Raw genomic sequence first — 24,330 nt, forward strand, 5'->3', positions numbered from 1 at the left:
AGGACTTATTTTCTCACTGATAATAAAGGAAGAGCATCACCGAGACACTACTGTGCAGATGCAGTACTTTCCATCTGCGATCCAGGCCCCTCACAAAAGCGATTATTTCTCATAATATGCCTATGTAATACAATTCATATAATATATCACTGCAACTATTAGAATTTGGATTGCCCTGACTGTATCACTGGACCTTTTTATTATTTTGCCGATGTTAGGAAAGGAAAATATTTTCACACTTTTATTTTTATTCTATTTTATTTTGGTGCCGCATGCTTACAGTGAGGAAGCATCCTTTAAGAATAGAAGACAAAGTCTTCAGTAACATTTGTTCCGTATGTAATTGTTAATGTTACTCCGAGAAGATATAACTATTCCCTAGAAATGTGCTATAGTTTGTCAGTGAATAAAGATAGTGGGGGGAAAAAGCTAAGAGCATTGTAAAGATTCTATAAAATGGTTCTCCATGGAGATAAGGTCATGTGGCTAGTTGAATAAATGAAGCAGGAAAAACACATTTCCAACCTCTGTTCATGCTTTGGGCATTGCCGGGCAGAACAGCATACCTCAAATTCGCTAGTTACTTTAATAGATTGCGCTTCAAATATTTTTGCTTGCGTGTTTTAATGAAATGTCCTGAGGCGATTTAGATAGAACTTAAAGGTGAAAGCGAAGCAGGAGAGATTGTAGGTCCGGTGTGGAAGTGGTGAGCTGAAACTCATGGTGCATGGAACTCGAGACAAGTAGGTGACTTGGTGAACGAGGAAGGGCATGTGACAGAACAGGAGGTGTGACAGACACCTCTGTTAGTGGTACAATGTAAACCTGTTTTACTTTCATAATTTTGGTCTCCGGTACCCAGTGACATTTTAATGGTAGAGCATCTAGCAGTCACATTACACCCTCAAGGGAGATTGAATCTATGTAAAGGGGCCTGTCCAAGTCCAGCTAATTATAAATGAAGACGATAGATTAATTTCAACTTTATAACCTTAAAGTGCATATTTTGGGGTTTTCTTTTTCCTATCAAGGATGATCAAAACAGACGCCACTTTTGCAGTCATTCACAAGGCTCATGAAAGGAAGTGCTATCTTCAATAAAAGAAGAAAAAATAGCTACGTAGATGTCACCGCCTCTTGCGGGTTAATCATTTTAATTATGTGTGCCATGGAGGCTGGAAGGTCAACTTGACACTGACTGTCACCTGCAGTGTTTGGAGTTTACAGCAGAATCTGGAGCAGAAAGCTGTGTTTTGTACCAAGCCGAGAATATCAATAGACAACCGCTCTGTTGCACTAACAGGATACAAAGGGAAATGCAGTTTGCAGAGTTCTCAACACCCTGGGCTGTGCCTGTCAGGAGAGACAGAGGAGAGCCGGTCCCTCAATGCAGATCTCCTGCCAGCTCCCGCGGATGGAGCTGACAGATTGAATGGATGAGAACGTGACACGCATGTTCATGATCTTAAACAAAGCTTTTGTCAGGCAGCCTCAAGGGCCAGCTTTCCATATCATCTCCGTTTCTGCCACTCTGTTGGGTTTTTTGCATGTATAGGCAGCATCTTTGGCTGCCTTAAAGGGCCCTTGTCTTTTTCACATGGTCTTCTGTGAGAGGGGCGTTTATACACTTTATGATAACCAGTCAAAAGAGTCTTGTTGTAAATGATTTAACTTAGAAGCTACAGTTCAGCAACTTCTTACGCTTGCAAAGTCTCAAGGGTCACGCAATGGTGACTATTTTTAACTTAGTATTTAAAATGAGTGAGAGGCAAATCTACTTTATAGCCGAGAGTAATACCCAGACCCATGTATGAATTATAGAGCTTGTCCTCTGGTTAACTGCCATTGGCATGCTAACTGCTTTTTGGGGGGAGTGATTTTATATTTTAGGGTAGTCTAATCTGCTTGCTTGCTTTCTAGTACATAGTGGGTAGGGTGTCTTGAGATGCGGAAGAATGGCACTTAGGGGTTTAGAAGGAGAGATGCAGACTGAGGATATAGTTAACTAGTAAAGCACTTGTCTAGCATGTGTGAGGCCCTACGTTCAATCCCCAGTACAGTAGAGAGAGGAGAGAGGAGGGAGAGAAAGACACGCACACACACACACACACACACACACACACACACACACACACACACACACACACAGAGAGAGAGAGAGAGAGAGAGAGAGAGAGAGAGAGAGAGAGAGAGAAAGAGAGAGGGAGAGAACTGTCATTCCCACTGCAGAAAAACCATATTGGTGAGGAACCAACTTGCATTTAAGATCACTTGAAGATGACTTTTATAATAACAAGAGCAGTGCTTTAAGAAGCAAGGCCATCCCTTGCTTTACCGATTGTGACACTTTTCACTGATTTGGCCCCAGGTAGGTAAAAGGTCAACTTACCTGAAGTACTTAAAGTAATTGGAGTTTTGTTCGTAAGGAGAGTGTTCGCGGTTGCTTCGTGTTGCCTCTCATGCAGCCAAGCTTCGTGATGCGTCCTCGGCAATACCAACCTTCTGAAGTTTCTCTCACGTAAAGGAACCGCCCTAAATACTTGAGCTAAGTAAATCTGAAAATGTGACTGGGGCCTGTCTGTTAGGAAAACTTCAAGAGTGACTCAGCAGACTAAAGGGCGCAGCAAAAGCAAGGCAACATTGCCTTTGACTCCAGTTGGAAATAACTCTCGGGAATTACTCTTTGGTAGCAGACTAATTCCCATCCCTCACTTGTGGTTAACGTGGAAGCCGTGTGGGTGATATCCTGCCCAGGAGCAGCCCCGCCCTGACAATCATACCAGGTCGGAGAGAGAGAATATATGATCATCAGAAGTCTGCGGAGATATTTATAAAGACCAACTTAGTCTTAACTTGACCGAACATTTCTCCATTCTCTAGTCTGTTACTTTCTACATAAAATGGTTTCTGGTGAAATTGGATCCTCTGAAAGCTAACCTTCCCAGTTTGGCAATTGTGTCTCACCTTCAGATGGTAAGAACCAATTTCCACACTGATCTTATCTATGTGACTTTAAAAACACGTACACTTTTATTGCCTGGGTTTTTCTAACAAGAAAAAACAAAAAACAAGATGACTTTAGCGTTTCATGTTGCTTCTACCAGATTTGCCTAAATTCTAAATGTGTGCACTTAACAGTTCATTGGCAATTTCCTTATGTATGTCAAGCATAGGAGATAAAACTGTATCATTGACTTTGTACCTAAAAGATATAATTGAATTTTCCTTTGTTTAACACAAGACTGAACCGTGAGCTTTTAACTTAAACGTTATCAAATTTGGTATCAAAATACACAGTTTGCTTCCTGTTCCCAGCAAGACTTTTTTTTTTTTTTTTTTTTTTTTTTGATGGTTACTGCCATCAGAAGGAAGAAGAGAATCTGATGGTAGTGGCGACCTTGCCGTGGGAGCATTTGTTCTGCATAGCTCTCTCTGTAGTGGACTCCGGAGTCCAGATCCTCATCTGGGCCACTGTATGCTCTGTGTGTGCAAAGATAACAAAACAAAATACACGTGCTAAGTGAATGGCGAACTATAAATCAAAATTAATCAGGATAAAGTAAAAGGGTCAAGTCAGTTAGAAACTCATGTAGTCTTGAGGAGATATTCCAGCCTATGAGGGCAGGTAGGTTTGATTTTTTTTTAAAATAATGTTTTGATTAATTTTTTGAGAATTTCATACCTGACTCCTTAAAAATCCTCCCCTAATTCCCTACCCCCCCCTTCTCACACTGCTCAGGAAGAAGGGCAGAATTTATTGAAATTTCTTGGAGCCTAACATGATTCAACTTTCACCGATTGATTCACTAACTGTCATTGATTTGATCATCTTCTGACGGTGTGTGTTCTAGGTAGTACGGCTGTAGACATAATCATTTTCTTTCTTTCTTTCACTCCTTCCCCCCTCCTCTCACTTCTTTCTTTCTCTCCCTACTTCTTTCTCACCTTTGTTTCTTCCTTTCTTTCCCTCCACCCTCCTTTCACCCTTCCCTTCTTCCTTCCTTCCTTCCTTCCTTCCTTCCTTCCTTCCTTCCCTCCCTCCCTCTTTCTCTCTCTCTCTTTCCTTCCTTCCTTCCTTGCTTTGGCAGGATCTCAGTCCAGCCTGTAGCTCACTATGTAAACAGGCTAGTCTTTCATTTCAGTCACCCTTCCTACCCCTCCTGAGTGCTAGGATGACAGGCACATGCCACAATGCCTAGTTTTTGTTTGTTTGTTTGTTTTAAGCTCATGTTTTATATGTGATCATAAAAATGCAGACTATTTGCCTAACCAGGGCAACTGTTTCCTTTAAAACATAGTCAATTGTGGTCTAATTGTTAGGTTTGCGTTTACATTTTCAATTCACTGTATTTATGAATTCTTCCTTTATATAGCATGATGTAAATTCTGTTGCTTATTAATGTCCTTCCCTTGGTGATGTGAATTCATCCATTTTCCAACTTTTGGGGCTTCGTTGTTTTCATTTGAGAGAGTGTCTCACCCCGGCATACAGTCTTCTGAGTTCCCTCTCCCTAAGAGCTGTCTTCTGGGAGGTAAGTGTAGCATCGTTGTGCTTAGATCCTTTAGTGTCAGGGGAGTAATTGTGGCTGAATAAAAGGCAATAAACTGAAAGATGTTTCAAATTAGTGTAGAATATGAAAATTACCTTTTTTGAAAGTAGTATTAAAAGCCGCGTTCTCTACTCTTTCTTGCCCTTGACCTTTCTGCAGTAAAGCTGACTCGAACTCCATAGACACGCAAGATGGAGTTCACTCATTCTGTAACAGGCACAAATGACCAGATATCAGGGATGTTTAGATTCCCTAAGGCAGATGTGCTAAGTGAATCTAACCTTTTTTCCAGATGTAAATAACACAAATCCCCCCTCCCTTCCTCCCCTCTCCCCCTCCCTCTCCCTTCCCCTCTCCATACCCCGCCTCCATCCTCCGCCTCCCCCACCCACTCTCTCTCTCTTAATGACTCCTTGTAGTGGAGTTAGTCATAGTGGAGCCTGGAGACCCATGATGCCGCCTAACTCCATACCAGAGTTAATCTGATTTAATCACCAGAACAGGGTCCTTGATGTTTTCTAAACTTCTAGAAACCCACAGAAATAGCCATTACACTGGTTTCAGAGTATTTCAATGTGTTGATGTCATCAGCTTTTAGAGCATTGTCTTTACAGTGCTGTTTATAATATTAAAGTCATCGTCAGCACATGCGTGCGTTGCAATCCCTAGCACACAGTCGGAAGCCATATTCATGATGCACTTTCACAGTTTCAGCCCTACCCAGGACACAGCTGAAAAGGGTCTGCTCTCTCCCTCGCTTGTCAGCCTCAAAACTTCTCAAAACAGGGTAGTTAAATTAGCTTTGGGAAAGAGGTAACATATTAGGTACATCCAAATGGATAAAAATTTCTTAGAATTAAACGCATTGTTAAAAATAATTTGTCCCTGGTTGCTGCCGCTGCAGAGAGCCCCTGGGCAGCACCCCACGAGCGAACTTGAGCCTCGAGACCACAGGTAAGACCAAATTTTCTGCTGCAAGAAAGCTGCCTGGTGAGCTTGGGACACACGGAAGCAGAATTTCTCTAGAACCGGGCACGTTCTGTGTTTACCGGAAGTCCCACACCCGCGGATCCCGGCCCGCAGCAGCTCTCTGCTCCCAGACCCGGTGAGAGAGAGACCCAACCGCCTGGTCAGGTGGGCACTCCTGAGGCTGCAGAGCGGAAGAGACCACCAACACTGCTCACCCCTGCCCACATCCCTGGCCCAAGAGGAAACTGTATAAGGCCTCTGGGCTCCCGTGGGGGAGGGCCCAGGAGCGGCAGGACCCCTGTGCCTAAGACACCACCAGAACCAGAAGGAAACAGACCGGATAAACAGTTCTCTGCACCCAAATCCCGTGGGAGGGAGAGCTGAACCTTCAGAGAGGCAGACAAGCCTGGGAAACCAGAAGAGACTGCTCTCTACACACACATCTCGGACGCCAGAGGAAAAAGCCAAAGACCATCTGGAACCCTGGTGCACTGAAGCTCCCGGAAACGGCGGCACAGGTCTTCCTGGTTGCTGCCGCTGCAGAGAGCCCCTGGACAGCACCCCACGAGCAAACCTGAGCCTCGGGACCACAGGTAAGGCCAAATTTTCTGCTGCAAGAAAGCTGCCTGGTGAACTCAAAACACAGGCCCACAGGAACAGCTGAAGACCTGTAGAGAGGAAAAACTACACGCCCGAAAGCAGAACACTCTGTCCCCATAACTGACTGAAAGAGAGGAAAACAGGTCTACAGCACTCCTGACACACAGGCTTATAGGACAGTCTAGCCACTGTCAGAAATAGCAGAACAAAGTAACACTAGAGATAATCTGATGGCGAGAGGCAAGCGCAGGAACCCAAGCAACAGAAACCAAGACTACATGCCATCATCGGAGCCCAATTCTCCCACCAAAACAAACATGGAATATCCAAACACACCAGAAAAGCAAGATCTAGTTTCAAAATCATATTTGATCATGATGCTGGAGGACTTCAGGAAAGACCTGAACACACTTAGGGAAGCACAGGAAAACATTAATAAACAAGTAAAAGCCTACAGAGAGGAATCGCAAAAATCCCTGAAAGAATTCCAGGAAAACACAATCAAAGAGTTGAAGGAATTAAAAATGGAAATAGAAGCAATCAAGAAAGAACACATGGAAACAACCCTGGATATAGAAAACCAAAAGAAGAGACAAGGAGCTGTAGATACAAGCTTCACCAACAGAATACAAGAGATGGAAGAGAGAATCTCGGGAGCAGAAGATTCCATAGAAATCATTGACTCAACTGTCAAAGATAATGTAAAGCAGAAAAAGCTACTGGTCCAAAACATACAGGAAATCCAGGACTCAATGAGAAGATCAAACCTAAGGATAATAGGTATAGAAGAGAGTGAAGACTCCCAGCTCAAAGGACCAGTAAATATCTTCAACAAAATCATAGAAGAAAACTTCCCTAACCTAAAAAAAGAGATACCCATAGACATACAGGAAGCCTACAGAACTCCAAATAGATTGGACCAGAAAAGAAACACCTCCCGTCACATAATTGTCAAAACACCAAACGCACAAAATAAAGAAAGAATATTAAAAGCAGTAAGGGAAAAAGGTCAAGTAACATATAAAGGGAGACCTATCAGAATCACACCAGACTTCTCGCCAGAAACTATGAAGGCCAGAAGATCCTGGACTGATGTTATACAGACCCTAAGAGAACACAAATGCCAGCCCAGATTACTGTATCCAGCAAAACTCTCAATTAACATTGATGGAGAAACCAAGATATTCCATGACAAAACCAAATTTACACAATATCTTTCTACAAATCCAGCACTACAAAGGATAATAAATGGTAAAGCCCAACATAAGGAGGCAAGCTATACCCTAGAAGAAGCAAGAAACTAATCGTCTTGGCAACAAAACAAAGAGAATGAAAGCACACAAACATAACCTCACATCAAATATGAATATAACGGGAAGCAATAATCACTATTCCTTAATATCTCTCAATATCAATGGCCTCAACTCCCCAATAAAAAGACATAGATTAACAAACTGGATACGCAACGAGGACCCTGCATTCTGCTGCCTACAGGAAACACACCTCAGAGACAAAGACAGACACTACCTCAGAGTGAAAGGCTGGAAAACAACTTTCCAAGCAAATGGTCAGAAGAAGCAAGCTGGAGTAGCCATTCTAATATCAAATAAAATCAATTTCCAACTAAAAGTCATCAAAAAAGATAAGGAAGGACACTTCATATTCATCAAAGGAAAAATCAACCAAGATGAACTCTCAATCCTAAATATCTATGCCCCAAATACAAGGGCACCTACATATGTAAAAGAAACCTTACTAAAGCTCAAAACACACATTGCACCTCACACAATAATAGTGGGAGATTTCAACACCCCACTCTCATCAATGGACAGATCATGGAAACAGAAATTAAACAGTGATGTAGACAGACTAAGAGAAGTCATGAGCCAAATGGACTTAACGGATATTTATAGAACATTCTATCCTAAAGCAAAAGGATATACCTTCTTCTCAGCTCCTCATGGTACTTTCTCCAAAATTGACCATATAATTGGTCAAAAAACGGGCCTCAACAGGTACAGAAAGATAGAAATAATCCCATGCGTGCTATCGGACCACCACGGCCTAAAACTGGTCTTCAATAACAATAAGGGAAGAATGCCCACATATACGTGGAAATTGAACAATGCTCTACTCAATGATAACCTGGTCAAGGAAGAAATAAAGAAAGAAATTAAAAACTTTTTAGAATTTAATGAAAATGAAGATACAACATACTCAAACTTATGGGACACAATGAAAGCTGTGCTAAGAGGAAAACTCATAGCGCTGAGTGCCTGCAGAAAGAAACAGGAAAGAGCATATGTCAGCAGCTTGACAGCACACCTAAAAGCTCTAGAACAAAAAGAAGCAAATACACCCAGGAGGAGTAGAAGGCAGGAAATAATCAAACTCAGAGCTGAAATCAACCAAGTAGAAACAAAAAGGACCATAGAAAGAATCAACAGAACCAAAAGTTGGTTCTTTGAGAAAATCAACAAGATAGATAAACCCTTAGCCAGACTAACGAGAGGACACAGAGAGTGTGTCCAAATTAACAAAATCAGAAATGAAAAGGGAGACATAACTACAGATTCGGAGGAAATTCAAAAAATCATCAGATCTTACTATAAAAACCTATATTCAACAAAATTTGAAAATCTTCAGGAAATGGACAATTTCCTAGACAGATACCAGGTATCGAAGTTAAATCAGGAACAGATAAACCAGTTAAACAACCCCATAACTCCTAAGGAAATAGAAGCAGTCATTAAAGGTCTCCCAACCAAAAAGAGCCCAGGTCCAGACGGGTTTAGTGCAGAATTCTATCAAACCTTCATAGAAGACCTCATACCAATATTATCCAAACTATTCCACAAAATTGAAACAGATGGAGCCCTACCGAATTCCTTCTATGAAGCCACAATTACTCTTATACCTAAACCACACAAAGACACAACAAAGAAAGAGAACTTCAGACCAATTTCCCTTATGAATATCGACGCAAAAATACTCAATAAAATTCTGGCAAACCGAATTCAAGAGCACATCAAAACAATCATCCACCATGATCAAGTAGGCTTCATCCCAGGCATGCAGGGATGGTTTAATATACGGAAAACCATCAACGTGATCCATTATATAAACAAACTGAAAGAACAGAACCACATGATCATTTCATTAGATGCTGAGAAAGCATTTGACAAAATTCAACACCCCTTCATGATAAAAGTCCTGGAAAGAATAGGAATTCAAGGCCCATACCTAAACATAGTAAAAGCCATATACAGCAAACCAGTTGCTAACATTAAACTAAATGGAGAGAAACTTGAAGCAATCCCACTAAAATCAGGGACTAGACAAGGCTGCCCACTCTCTCCCTACTTATTCAATATAGTTCTTGAAGTTCTAGCCAGAGCAATCAGACAACAAAAGGAGATCAAAGGGATACAGATCGGAAAAGAAGAGGTCAAAATATCACTATTTGCAGATGACATGATAGTATATTTAAGTGATCCCAAAAGTTCCACCAGAGAACTACTAAAGCTGATAAACAACTTCAGCAAAGTGGCTGGGTATAAAATTAACTCAAATAAATCAGTTGCCTTCCTCTATACAAAAGAGAAACAAGCCGAGAAAGAAATTAGGGAAACGACACCCTTCATAATAGACCCAAATAATATAAAGTACCTCGGTGTGACTTTAACCAAGCAAGTAAAAGATCTGTACAATAAGAACTTCAAGACACTGAGGAAAGAAATTGAAGAAGACCTCAGAAGATGGAAAGATCTCCCATGCTCATGGATTGGCAGGATTAATATGGTAAAAATGGCCATTTTACCAAAAGCAATCTACAGATTCAATGCAATCCCCATCAAAATACCAATCCAATTCTTCAAAGAGTTAGACAGAACAATTTGCAAATTCATCTGGAATAACAAAAAACCTAGGATAGCTAAAGCTATCCTCAACAATAAAAGGACTTCAGGGGGAATCACTATCCCCGAACTCAAGCAGTATTACAGAGCAATAGTGATAAAAACTGCATGGTATTGGTACAGAGACAGACAGATAGACCAATGGAATAGAATTGAAGACCCAGAAATGAACCCACACACCTATGGTCACTTGATTTTTGACAAAGGAGCCAAAACCATTCAATGGAAAAAAGATAGTATTTTCAGCAAATGGTGCTGGTTCAACTGGAGGGCAACATGTAGAAGAATGCAGATCGATCCATCCTTATCACCCTGTACAAAGCTTAAGTCCAAGTGGATCAAGGACCTCCACATCAAACCAGACACACTCAAACTAATAGAAGAAAAACTAGGGAAGCATCTGGAACACATGGGCACTGGAAAAAATTTCCTGAACAAAACACCAATGGCTTATGCTCTAAGATCAAGAATCGACAAATGGGATCTCATAAAACTGCAAAGCTTCTGTAAGGCAAAGGACACTGTGGTTAGGACAAAACGGCAACCAACAGATTGGGAAAAGATCTTTACCAATCCTACAACAGATAGAGGCCTTATTTCCAAAATATACAAAGAACTCAAGAAGTTAGACCGCAGGGAAACAAATAACCCTATTAAAAAATGGGGTTCAGAGCTAAACAAAGAATTCACAGCTGAGGAATGCCGAATGGCTGAGAAACACCTAAAGAAATGTTCAACATCTTTAGTCATAAGGGAAATGCAAATCAAAACAACCCTGAGATTTCACCTCACACCAGTGCGATTGGCTAAGATCAAAAACTCAGGTGACAGCAGATGCTGGCGAGGATGTGGAGAAAGAGGAACACTCCTCCATTGTTGGTGGGATTGCAGACAGGTAAAACCATTCTGGAAATCAGTCTGGAGGTTCCTCAGAAAATTGGACATTGAACTGCCTGAGGATCCAGCTATACCTCTCTTGGGCATATACCCAAAAGATGCCTCAACATATAAAAGAGACACGTGCTCCACTATGTTCATCGCAGCCTTATTTATAATAGCCAGAAGCTGGAAAGAACCCAGATGCCCTTCAACAGAGGAATGGATACAGAAAATGTGGTACATCTACACAATGGAATATTACTCAGCTATCAAAAACAACGAGTTTATGAAATTCGTAGGCAAATGGTTGGAACTGGAAAATATCATCCTGAGTGAGCTAACCCAATCACAGAAAGACATACATGGTATGCACTCATTGATAAGTGGCTATTAGCCCAAATGCTTGAATTACCCTAGATCCCTAGAACAAACGAAACTCAAGACGGATGATCAAAATGTGAATGCTTCACTCCTTCTTTAAATGAGGAAAAAGAATACCCTTGGCAGGGAAGGGAGAGGCAAAGATTAAAACAGAGACTGAAGGAACACCCATTCAGAGCCTGCCCCACATGTGGCCCATACATATACAGCCACCCAATTAGACAAGATGGATGAAGCAAAGAAGTGCAGACCGACAGGAGCCGGATGTAGATCGCTCCTGAGAGACACAGCCAGAATACAGCAAATATAGAGGCGAATGCCAGCAGCAAACCACTGAACTGAGAATAGGTCCCCTATTGAAGGAATCAGAGAAAGAACTGGAAGAGCTTGAAGGGGCTCGAGACCCCAAAAGTACAACAATGCCAAGCAACCAGAGCTTCCAGGGACTAAGCCACTACCTAAAGACTATACATGGACTGACCCTGGACTCTGACCCCATAGGTAGCAATGAATATCCTAGTAAGAGCACCAGTGGAAGGGGAAGCCCTGGGTCCTGCTAAGACTGAACCCACAGTGAACTAGTCTATGGGGGGAGGGCGGCAATGGGGGGAGGGTTGGGAGGGGAACACCCATAAGGAAGGGGAGGGGGGAGGGGGATGTTTGCCCGGAAACCGGGAAAGGGAATAACACTCGAAATGTATATAAGAAATACTCAAGTTAATAAAAAAAAAAAAAATGGAAAAAAAAAATAAAAAAAAAAAATAATTTGTCTAGAGAGCCACTGATTTTCTAAAAATATAAGCCACAAATTGTCAGAGGTGTTTATGATAATAACCCTAAGTGACTATATTAAACACTTTCTCCCTGGTGCCTACAGTTATGGCTCTGAACGATAATGTCTTAAGGGCATTGTTTTAGTGAACAGAAAGGTGGAAGGCTCCCCACTAAGCTCCAGAGGGTCCTGCCTCACCTGCCAATCAATCAATGACTCGATGAGGGCTTCCGGTCTGTTGGCAGAAGTTTTCTTTTTCGGGGTGTCTCTTATATCTTGACACAGTCTTCTCAGGTATGAGACGATTTAAGCTCACAGGTATGAAACATCTTTAAATCAAAGTTAAAAACCTGTGTCTGATGTTGGGGATGAAGGATGCTTGCAGTAAGTCATTTGTAAGGAGATGGGAATGAGTGTTTACATAATATACATGTGTGGAAGCAGTTTACCATCTGCAAATCTCTTCCTGAGGAGCTAAAATAACAGAGAAGATGGGAAGGGACTCAGAGGGTAAAGGAGCTTGCCACCAGGCCTGACAAAAGGGTGTCCTAAGCAGCCTCCCTTGATTAGTGAACAGCATTTCTTTTTTTAAAGAAAAGAAGGTAGGTAGAAAAGTCGAATTTTCACAGTAATGTCATTCTTTACTGGAGTCTTTTCATTCTGAATTCCAGCCAGAAGAACATCGTGGTCCAGGTTTTTTCACAGGTGCATCCTATCTAGAAAGTGCTGGCACATAGTAGGCCCTCTCTTGGTGTTCATTATATAAATAAACCTAGGGAACAAGATCGTCCTAACAGCCTTCCTGTAAGTGTGCACTGGTGTTATCTTGCTGTGGAGGCCTTCTCCTTCACTGTACTATTTATGGGCATGCATACTTCCCTGAAGCTTCCATAAAAACTCACCGTGAGCAGAGTGCCTGAGATCCACACCAGGCTCCTTTTTATAATTCTGGAGGCCTAGATGTTGCCTGGGTCATGGTCCCTCTGCAGTTCACAGGGAGTGATTCTTCCTTGCATACTACTACTTCTGGTGGCATCCTGGGCTGTTTGAACTCAGTGTCCCTGTCCACTTTCCTACGGCACTCCTCCCTGTGTATCTCCATATTCTCTCCCTTCTTTCTAAGTCTCGGTCCAGATCTTACCTTTTTGTAAGGCCACCTATCCTATTGGATTAAGGTGACGAACGGTTTCATTTTAATCTGACTCTAACTGTGAGAATCCTAGTCCAAACAAATTACACTCCAGAGAACTTCAGCCCATCTGAGAGTGTGAAGGACATAGGCTTTAGACCTGTAACAGAATAGATGCTTTTCTCTCTTGAATGACTTCTTTCTTTTGCAGTCATAAGACATTTTATCACAGGGTGTAAAATTTGGACATTTTAATGTCTAAGTTTACTTTGGACACCAATTATAGTAAACAAAATCACTTGGACTCCCTAAGTCTGGACTGTTCTACCATAAAAAAAAGGGGGGGACTCAACCAAATAGCCCATCCTGGTGCCCAGCTTCAGGAGGTCGTGTTGATAACACATCCAACTCTCTTTTGCTCACTCCTAGATGTACGCAATCCCTCCCCCATGCTCATCCCATTCTTCCATTCCCACAGCTAATGATAATGGTTCTATCACCAACACATGAAACACTCATTAACTTGATTTGGCAATCCCATGGTTTAAAATCACTATTGTATAAAAAGAATACAAGTTTATTAATTAAAAAATAATATGAAGAGGAAGCAGTCCTGAAATATTCTATGGCATTTTTGTTATCTTAATATTTGTATTATAATACCACTGTCTATAGTTATTTAAAGGGCAAGAGGTACTGTTTTACCTAATGAGAGCTGTGTTAGATTTAAGTTGTTTTCATAGTGCTGATAAGCTGTTTTTCATGAATGTATTTTTTTAAAAGATTTATTCATTTATTATATATAAGTACACTGTAGCTGTCTTCAGATACACCAGAAGAGGGCATCAGATCTCTTTACAGATGGTTGTGAGCCACCATGTGGTTGCTGGGAATTGAACTCAGGACCTCTGGAAGAGCAGTCGGGTGCTCTTAGCCGCTGAGCCATCTCTCCAGCCCTGGATTTTTTTTTATTACTTTTGATTATTTTATCTTTTCAGAAGTGTGAACAATGCATTTCTATTGACATGCAACAATTGTTCCTATCCACAGAGCAAGCCAGCTCTTTTAATGTGTATATTAATATAATACACAATTATTGGTTGACTACAATTAATATTTTCAAAAACCTTTGTCATTTCTTTGTCTTGGAACCCTTCAGTGCCTCTCTTCTTATTCTTTATAAAATATTAAAGAAGTTTTTATGCCCTATACCCACTGCTCTGTGCTGGAGAATACCAGGACTTATTCCTTCAATTTATTTTGCTAGTTTTTTAAAAAGTATATTCATCAAAAGGATACCCAAGATATGGAGGGCCCCATGTTGTGACTTTTCTGATGATAGTATAATGCCGTCTGTATGAAATCTGGAAATCCAAAGCTCAAGGCATTCAAGGAAATGAGTAAAATTCTGCTGCTAATTCCAAAAATAATTGGCAACTCTCCAGAAGTTTCCTTCGAGAGCAATTACAAAAACATTTAAAATACACTCTACTATGCCTAGAAAAAAATATAAGAAAGGAAATTAAAAGGCCTCTTTGCCAATTCTGAGATTCAGTATTTTCCAAGCCTGCAAGGCTCCAAACATTTGGGTCCTCAATAGACTCAGAATTCAGGGCACTCTTGGCCTCATCTGGGAGCTGCTGCCCTGGGCTTCGCTGACCACCTTCTTTTCTCTTTCAGCTTCCTCCATCCTCAAAAGAGAGAAACGGCTGAGGACGAAGAATGTGCACTTCAGTTGTGTCACCGTGTACTACTTCACCAGGAGGCAGGGCTTCACCAGTGTGCCCAGCCAGGGTGGCAGCACTCTTGGGATGTCCAGCCGTCACAACAGCGTGCGCCAGTACACCCTGGGAGAGTTCGCAAGAGAGCAGGAGCGGCTGCACCGGGAGATGCTGAGAGAACACCTCAGGGAGGAGAAGCTCAACTCTCTAAAACTAAAGGTGAAACGTTTGTTTGCTTTTCGCAAAAATCTCCTATTCTTAGAGCGTCTGAGCCAACCACATTTCTCCATGGGTCTGACTCTATTTTCCATGACAGACAAGCTGCCCATGGATTACTTTTCTTGTCTTTCTGTTCCTTTCTTCTTTTTACAAAGCTGTACTCTTTCCATGAGACTCTTACCTGACATTATTTATTCATCCATTCTAAAAATGCTTACTTTTGGAGATTGCTACATCGTGCACCACCTGTATGAGTGTGCGTGAACCGGAGCTAGCAGGAAGCTAGAAATAAATGTGCTTCCCTGTCTGTGAGAGGCCACATGTTAGTAGGAGCGGAGGATATCAATCAAGCAGTCAAAGGAAATTGAAGCAGAATTTCATTTGGGGCTATGAAGGAAAGTTGTAAGGTGTTATAAAAGTCTTTGATGGGAAACAGATGTGGTCAGGAAGTCTAGAAATACTCCTGGAAGGAGGGAGAGGAAGATCTGAACTAGGGACTAGGCACAGAGGGTGTCCAGGGATGTTTGCTGGGCCTGAGGTAGGTGAGTTACATAGACTATGGAACCACAGCAAAGTGTTCCCTCTTTGTCCTCAGGAAGTTACCAGAAGTCTTAAGCACAGGTTGGAGTTGCAGTGCCTTATGACAGTCATGTAATCATGTGAGAATAGTATGAGGGTGAAGAAGGCTACGTTAAAAGAGCAGAGGTGTACAGTCAGACCTGTCGGTGAAGCAGCTGTTAGAGCTAGCCAGGAGAGAGGTGAGGGAAGGGGAGATTGGACTGAACAGAACAGAGAGAAAGAGACATTTGAGACAGGGACTTAGGAGCTCAGATAGGCAGGCCTGAGGGATGAGCTGGATTTACAGAGACAGAGGGACAGTTGGAAACAGGAAGCTGGCTTGCGGATGAATGGCTGTAGGTGACATACCATTGAGTGCTCTCTATGATGTGGAATGACACAAAAGTATAGAAAAAGGCTGTAGATAGATGGTGAGGTCTTCTCCGATGTGAGTTGGAATACCTTTGTGTTGTCAAGAAGTGTGGGGACAGTATCTAAGTTGGAGAAAACAAAATTGAGAAAATGCCTTTGGCTGAGTAGAAGCATGGATTTGTCGCTTATTAATGTGTAAGAACACCCTCCCATTGATACCTAATGACCAAGAGAACATTTTGGGAATAGTCTCGACAAACCCAATCATTGTGGTCTAGAAAAACCATAAGAATCTGTCACCCACCCTTACCATCAATTAATGAAAGCAGAGGTGTGGCGTATGCTTCTGTTTTTTTATATTTTACTGTTTGTATATATGCCTGTCCTCCATTGTGTGAAAAGACAGTGAGTGAAATTGAGCTACACACACCCCAGTTTGAGGAGGTCGCATTTCCTTTCCCAGTATGTTTGTCAGGTTTCATTTTAAGTTCCTTACCATGGCTGTTTTTGTTTTTCTGATTTCCGAGTGCTTATTTTAGCAATGACTCTTAAGTTTGCTTTTCAACTCCACCTTTCCCTGCAAACTCACTCCACTGCCCCCGCCAAAAATGACATCGTTCTCCAAGTTCAAATAATCCTGAATCAATGGTAGTGGCTGCCAATCAGATTTCTTATTTGCTAAGCCTTTTGTACATGCAATTGAATTTAATCCTCACAAAGAGCCAATGGAATAAAATCACAGGAACATAGCTGAGATCAAAGGATCACATAGGCAGAAAAGAACTACCTTACCGCCTAGGAAACTGGTTGTCATGATTTTGGTCCTTCTTATTAAATTAATTGATTACCCCATATAGGAACTAGGAAGCACACTCTATCCTCTTCCAGGGTCTGGTGGTGTGTACAGTGGATTCTAACAACAGAGACTGTAAAGGCATCTGAGAAGTAAAGCTTCCAATGGTGACTGTATGTGTGACTCTTTGAAGGAATTGCAGCCGCCCTGGCACATGAGGAAGTAAGCCATTTCTGCTGCAGTCCTTCCTCCTCTTTTCAGGCTCTTTTCTAACAAGCAGAACAGGAGAGGAAAAAATAGTGGGAGCGCTGGAGACTTATTAGTAAAATTCTGCTTAGGGATAAGTAAGGACAAGAAGTCATCTCAGCAGGGGACACCCAGGCAGGTGCCATTCCTACGGTTTCTTTTTTATGTGGAAGCACCCAGTTCTGATTTGAAAGCATGCAACGTTCCCTTTGGTGAGGTCCTAAACAGATAGCATTTGGTTACCATCCCTTCTTCCAAATGGCCAGGAAGCTAACAGCAAGGGACACTGCAGTGATCTGCACTTACCCTCTCCTGACTCCGTACACATGTACTCAGAAACACATGGTCCCTGAAGCTAACACCTCACAGCCGTGAAGACAGGCGTTCTGAAATATGAGGAAGAGAGCCTGTATGTTTTCACGGCAGTTACTCTAGCATTGATTTTCATGATTTACAGGAAAACTATCATGAATTATACTTGTCTAAGGTTTAAATGATCCCAAATTTACTAGCACAAAATGATAGCTGTGCCCCAAATTTCACCAATACTAGGAATTTCTCTTGTAGCACATTTGTTTCCACGTGTGACTTGCTCTGTGAAGGGGATGTCACAAAGTTGATTCCCTGGTTTTGGATGGGAGCAACAGAAAACCCTTGGTACAGAGGGGGCATCCAAAGAGGGAATGGGTTGAGGAGGATAAGGTTGGTGAGACGCCCAGTGCTGTATTCTTAGCACTCAAGCAGAAGCAGAAAGTTACCTCAAAATGGGGTAGGGCTGTTAATAAAACCTTGTTGAGACACAGGTGGGAAAGGGAGAGGAAGAGAGAGAGAAATGGGTTTTTCCTGAGACGGTTTTCTGGGAGTGTCAGTAAACTCCTTGTGAAGTAATACAGAGCAGCCTGTGTGACACATTGGCTGTTCCCCAAGCCCTCATCGTGAAGGCCCAGTAACTCACTGGACTTTCACTTTACCTATTTGAAAAGACAATGGCTTTGTACAGCAACTATAAAGTCTTCACACACAATGCCTCTGAATTTCCTGGAGAATCTGCTGGGTTCCAAACAGAGGAGCTCTTTATACACGCTTCTAGAAGTTTCCTTGTAATAAACATTTTGGAACTAAATCAAGAATCAAAGTATGTTTTTTTGACCATAAAGTGCTTCTAATTTGCTAGTTCAATTCCTGAGGTGTGTGTTATACAGATATTAAGGAATTGTATAGATTCAGACACTTAGATGTCTAGAACAAATCCAATTTTATTGGAGGGTTTCAAGTGTATCGTGTTTGTTGGCACCATGGTTGTTTCACACATTGACTATAAATAAGTAATGGAGAAAAACTAATTGAATAAAATGCATGTTCCTAGAAGAAATAAGTAGCTTTAGGCTTCTAAATTACAGAGTGCAGTTCCGTTTTTCCTGTCAAGCCCATTCAGATGTCACACACTTCATGGTAATCAATGTAGTCATCGTAATACTATCCTCCTTTGCAAATTAAATGCCCAGATTTAATAATCTGCACCACACTCTTGAACAATTACATTGCACATGATTCCATCTCTCCTGTCTCTGGGGAATGCATCCAGCAGCTGTTTGCAGGTTCCATAGAGGGTTGGTGTCCTAGTCCCCTCCAGTTTCACCCTAGAGGACTCTACTGCACTGCTCAGAGAAATTCAATGTGGCCTCTGCAGATGTGATTTGCTTCTCCTTGCCAGTGCATCCACAATCCAAATCACCCTTTGCTTCCTGGGGTTGAGGCTCGGTTCTTCACTTCTGGCTACCCTCTCTAGCTGCTCTGTGGGATTATAGTCTCGTCTGGGTTTCTCCATTGGGTGTTCATGCGTGGTACTTGGTTATTGACTCTTCTGTGCAAAGTTAAAGCACAGAATGGCCAGCTTCTAATAGTGGGCCCTCTAAAAATAATGTATCTAGATCATTTTCACTCAAAATCTCAGACTGATGAGGACTGTAGTTATGTAATGATTACCCATGCCTTATTCCAGTTCTCCACCCCACCTCCAGCCCAGCTCGCCGCATCTCTTCAAAAGTCTTGGGTTGATTGTCCAGATAAAGAAAAAACTCAGATGTCCCTGGGAAGGCATGGGATTAGGCACTTGAGAGAGAAGGATGAATTATCTCCGAAACCCACAGTTTCAGCATTTTTAGATGTGGTTTTAATTTAATTCCTTATGTTGCAATTCGTTTTTAGATCTGTCTTATCTTGTTTGTCATGGCATTGCTTAGAGCTAATTACTGTTCAGAACTTCTGTGGTAGACTCTTAGAGAAGGCTCAAGAACATACTAAGTAGCAAAGCTTCTAAAAATGCCTTGAAAACTCCGCTATGCCAAGTACCTGCCTGGTCTTATTCAGATATATACAGCCAACTTTGACAAGTACAGAGAAAATATACCTAACCAAAATAATGGAGGCTGAATGGTGGGTCTCTACTCTATGTCTATGTAATGTACTTAAGAATGTGTTCTTTCATAATATTGCAATATTTTAGTTATTAGGGAGCAATTAAGGATATATAATCAAACATTTATGTTCTTCCTGTACAAGAAATATTACCTTTTTTAATTCAGGAAAAATTATGCATAAATTTTCCTAATTTAACGTGGGGTGCTGTTTAACTGGAATGAATTGTGTTTTCATTCTTCCCCATGGCCTCTTGAAATTAGCTAGCAAGGGAATATGTAAGGCGCAGACCTTGTCAAACATGATCATGACTGTTTTCATTGTGTCGGTGGCTTAAGTAGCTCTTGGAATGCTATTGGCTGCATCCTGCTTACTTTTTGCCATTGAAGAGGCGATTATTGCTCTAAGCCACAAGAAGGATGAATTTCTAGAAAAGATAAAGTTTATAGGTGGATATTATGATTTTCTGTAACTTTTGTGGTGCTGAAGACTTCTTAATGATTCCAGATGCCTTACTCATTGAGCTAGAAGGCCACATTATGCTGGGTAAGTTCTGGCTGAAGTGACTAAAATGTTTTAATTTGCCATGTGGCAGTCATAGCTAGTAAACTGAAGAGATAGAATATAAAATTGACCAAATATCAAAGTGTTATGAATGTTTTTCCTTCCATTTGCCAAAGACCTTATAAACTAGTCATTCCATGCATGTCTTGTACCCAGTAGCCTGAAAATTACCCTTGTCTGGTTACCCAGAATGCATGACTTTGTTAAGATAGTGATTTTTTTTTCAAACGGCTTTAAAAAGAGAGCTCCATCTTCCACAGAGCAACCTGCTACAATATCTCTTACCTTTCACCCCAAATTGGCACTGTGGGATACAAAATATATTGATTATCAGAAGAACTCCAGGTGTTTAAAAGCAGTGTTGTAGACAGGCACATATCTGAACATAGTTTATAGTTTATAGGTATTTCTGTTCTGTGCTGTTAAACATTCCCAGTTCTTCCCACTGAGTCTGCTGGGGCAGGGCTTTTGTTGCCCTGGATTCCCCACCTCAGTACAGTATTGTTCACTAGCACCCACTTGTGCTACTTGATCTAAGCCTACAGATGCACCAGTGTACAGATCTTCCCAGGGTGCAGGAATGTTATTACGTTGTCTGCTCTCAACTCATGTCTGCTCATTCTGTAGCTGCACATGAAGATTCCAATAGCCTTTGGGACCTTGACCAGTCTGTTCCTATTAAGTAAGTAGACCGAGGAAGGAAGTAAAAGAAAAGCTAAGCAAGCAAGCAAGAACCTCAAGTTGTTTCAGCCAAATAGGCTTCGTGATATAAATAAAAATATTAGTATCTCCAGGTGCAGGGCTCTCTTTAAGGCCAGATGTGAAGTTTGGTTTGGTTATGTTTTGACAAACAATCTTCTTGTCCTTATCCAGGGCTTCATTTTAAAACTGTATTTTACAAGGCAGGGCTAAGTTTGAGAAAGTCTGTCAAGGCTGTGATTCTTAGGAGGATGTGGGAGTGGCTCAGGTATCCCCTCGCCATGACCTCAACCAGGAATCCTTGCCAGTAAAGAGCCCCTGTCACTGATGCATAGAAATGTTGTAGTCTCCGTCCTAGACACACAGATACAGCAACCGAAGCCACTATTTTCAAAGCCATTTTCTTTATCCAACCACACTCGTTAACTAGACACTGTTGTTTTCATGTGAAGAATGTTTATGGAGTCTTCTTGGAGCTTCAAAATGAGTTCTTAGGTTTATACAAGGACAACAGATTCTCAAGACAACAGCTTTCCAGCTTCTGCACCTCACTTTGAGCTTTTCTACACTGAGGTTCTGCATAGAGTTCGTTTGAGCAATGGTTAGTTCTCTCTCATGAACCCTGTCAGTAGTTTAGTATGCACAGCTCTCTTTTATCCCCTTTATGGAGGCCATCTGTTTAAATCATTCTTCTTAGAATATTGTTTTCCAGAATTAGCATTTTTAAAAAACAATTCATTCCCATTTTGATCGTCATTTAATTTCTCTCCCCACGATTCCTCACAGATGTTAGGATGAGCAATCATAACTTAGACTTTTTCATCATTGTGAAGCATGAGTCTTCTGGGCCCAAAGATTCTCACGTGAAGCTGCTGCTTCCTCATCTCTGCTGTCAATCCTTCTTGGCTTGTCTGTTCTCCTATTTCTGACTTGAAGATCATTTTCTTCTCAGACACTATGAAATCAGAAAAGCAAATAAATAATTTTGCTTTTATCTTGGTACCTTGCCTTGCCTTTACCCTTTACTTTCTTCTTCCCCTTACTTCTACAGAGTGTGTATATATGTATATGCATATATAAATTACTATACATAATTATCTTACATATCTTTATACTGTATATATAATTATATATTTATATGATATAAATAATAAGTAAATTATAAATATATCTATATCTAATATAAACATACAAGTATATTTGTATTTATATAATTATATTGCATATTAATATATAATATGTACAATATATTTTATATATTAGTGCATTTACTACACCGTGTCATGTTTATTACATCCTTTTTCCCAGCAGACCTGCAGGTCCTTAGAAGGCAGACTACTCTCCATTCTAAAGCCCCATACCTGTCACAGGAACTAATAGTATTGCACAGTGGTTAAGAGAATCTTTTCATTTACTAAAACCAATTTATTAACCAATTATGTAAGACTTATCATTACCAAAGTGCTAGAAATAGAATAAAAAGCAAGACAAACAGAGGCTTTGCCCACAGTATGTGCACAATACAATAGGAGAAATATATGTGAAATCAACCAGTAAAATTAATGTGGTATGATATTACTGCAAATTAGGGAAAAGCTATGCTGGTTTGAAACAATCCAGGATAGATGACTAAGCTGAGAAAATCAAGACTCACACAGAAGTCACTGAGCATTGGCTAGTTCCTCCTAGCAGTATTTCCATCCGAATTGAGAACCCCCTTTCCAGTGCTCTGTTTTCTTTGGTGTCCTCTGTTCTCTGTGTCTGAATCCTAGCCTGTATTTCCGAAAGAGAAAACTGAAGGGAGTATGTAACATTCTTTGTCTTCCAGCCCACTCTGGTACTGAGGTCAGCTCTCTGATCGTAACTGCTATCCAGTGATGTTATGTTTGCTTGCTTGTTTATTTTGTTTGGTTGCTTGTTTTTGGTTTTTGTGTCTATGTGCCATGACTATGAGCTGTATGTAATTAGATTATTTAGATCATGACCCATAGCCCTGGTGATCTTGGGCAAACTTTATCATTCTGGTGCCTCCATTTTCTCTCTAGGTAAACATATATAGTGATAATATCTACTTTATGATTCTGATGCTAAATGCAGTAATACAGGTAAAATTCATTAGAATAGCTTCTGATACGTGGATTCAACAACTTCCTATTATTGCCTCACAACTGTTTCTATGACTCTTTTCACTTCCACTTCTAATCTTTTTTTTTTCCATATGCAAACCAGAGCAGAGTTAAAAGCCAGGGTTCTTGATAATACTTATAACTTAGAGATTTGTGTGTGTGTGTGTGTGTGTGTGTGTGTCTAGTCAAATGCTCTGTTACCAAAGTTCATCTCCACACCTTAGTCTTTTGAAACAGGATTTTTATATGTGTCTGGGACTGATCTCAAACTTACAACATGCTTGCTATTTCCTAGATACTGAAATTCCAGGTGTGCACTACCATGCCTGGCTTTTTTTTAATGACTTGTTGTCAGTTAGTGTAAAAATAATGGGTTCCCCCATAACATTTTCATACATCTATATCATTAAACTGTGTTTATGTACCCCTCATTGTGGTCCTTTCTGATGTCCTTCATTCCTCTAAAAATCCCTCCTCTGCATTTATATCATTCATTGATAGTGTTAGATGATAGGTGATGGATGGTTGGGTAGGTGGATGGATGGATGGGTGGGTGGGTGGATGGATGGATGGATGGATGGATAGATGGGTGGGTGGATAAATGAATGGACAGATTCTGCATATGAGACAAGAGAGGCTGTATTTGTTTTTCTTTTCCCAGTACATCTTATTTCTCCCACTTGCCTCTTTAGTTCCCTTCTTTCCTACCATTGTCCCTCTTCTCCCTTTATTTCCTATGGCATATACAAAAACATCTCTATATAATAATTTTCACACGTGATATATGTAGATATATGCATCAGTTCTAGATTTTACATATAAAAATATTTGTCTTTCTGAATCTGATTGTCTTTAACTTGACATGATGATCTCTAGTTTTATCTCTTTCCCTACAACTGACTCAATTTTATTCTTCCTTAAAACTAAGTACTAACTCCATTGGAATATGTCTCCTACTTTACCTGGTCCTCTGTTAATGGACATTTTGGCTGGTTCCATAGCTTAGCTGTTGTGAGCAGTGCTGTAACAAGCACTGGTTCATAAGGTTAATCGCTGTGGCATATTGATCTAAGTTCCTTTAGGTTTACAGCCAGGAGTGGAACTGCTGGATCATATGATGGTTCTGGGTGGTGTTTGCCGAGAAACTTTTATACTTATTCCCGTAATGACTCCATCAGTTTGTACTCTTATCAGCAGAGTATAAACATTTTATTTTCCAGATATCTTTCTTAGAATGCCATTTGTTGTCCTTTGTTTTGTTGATGATGTTCTGACCCAGGTTGAAATGGACATCAATATATTCTTATTTTAATTTTCCTAGTGCTAAAAACAGTGAATTTTTTCATGTAATTATTGACCATTTGTGTTTCTTCTTTTGAGAATTGAGCAGCTAAAATGCTCATTTGTTGATTGAACG

At 40.8% G+C, this 24,330-nt stretch overlaps 1 protein-coding gene across 5 annotated transcripts in view; it reads left to right on the forward strand.

The window, feature by feature from the left end:
- Window positions 1-24,330, forward strand: part of Csrnp3 (cysteine and serine rich nuclear protein 3) — a 196,010-nt gene that overhangs the window by 155,429 nt on the left and 16,251 nt on the right. For all 5 annotated transcript variants that reach the window (XM_039104838.2, NM_001271225.1, XM_039104839.2 and 2 more), the window contains one exon: window positions 14,878-15,137. In XM_039104838.2, coding sequence (XP_038960766.1) covers window positions 14,878-15,137 — 260 coding nt within the window. The remainder of the gene's footprint in view (window positions 1-14,877; window positions 15,138-24,330) is intronic.

Source organism: Rattus norvegicus, chromosome 3 (genome assembly GCF_036323735.1).
Source record: "Rattus norvegicus strain BN/NHsdMcwi chromosome 3, GRCr8, whole genome shotgun sequence".
Taxonomy (NCBI): Eukaryota; Metazoa; Chordata; class Mammalia; order Rodentia; family Muridae; genus Rattus; species Rattus norvegicus.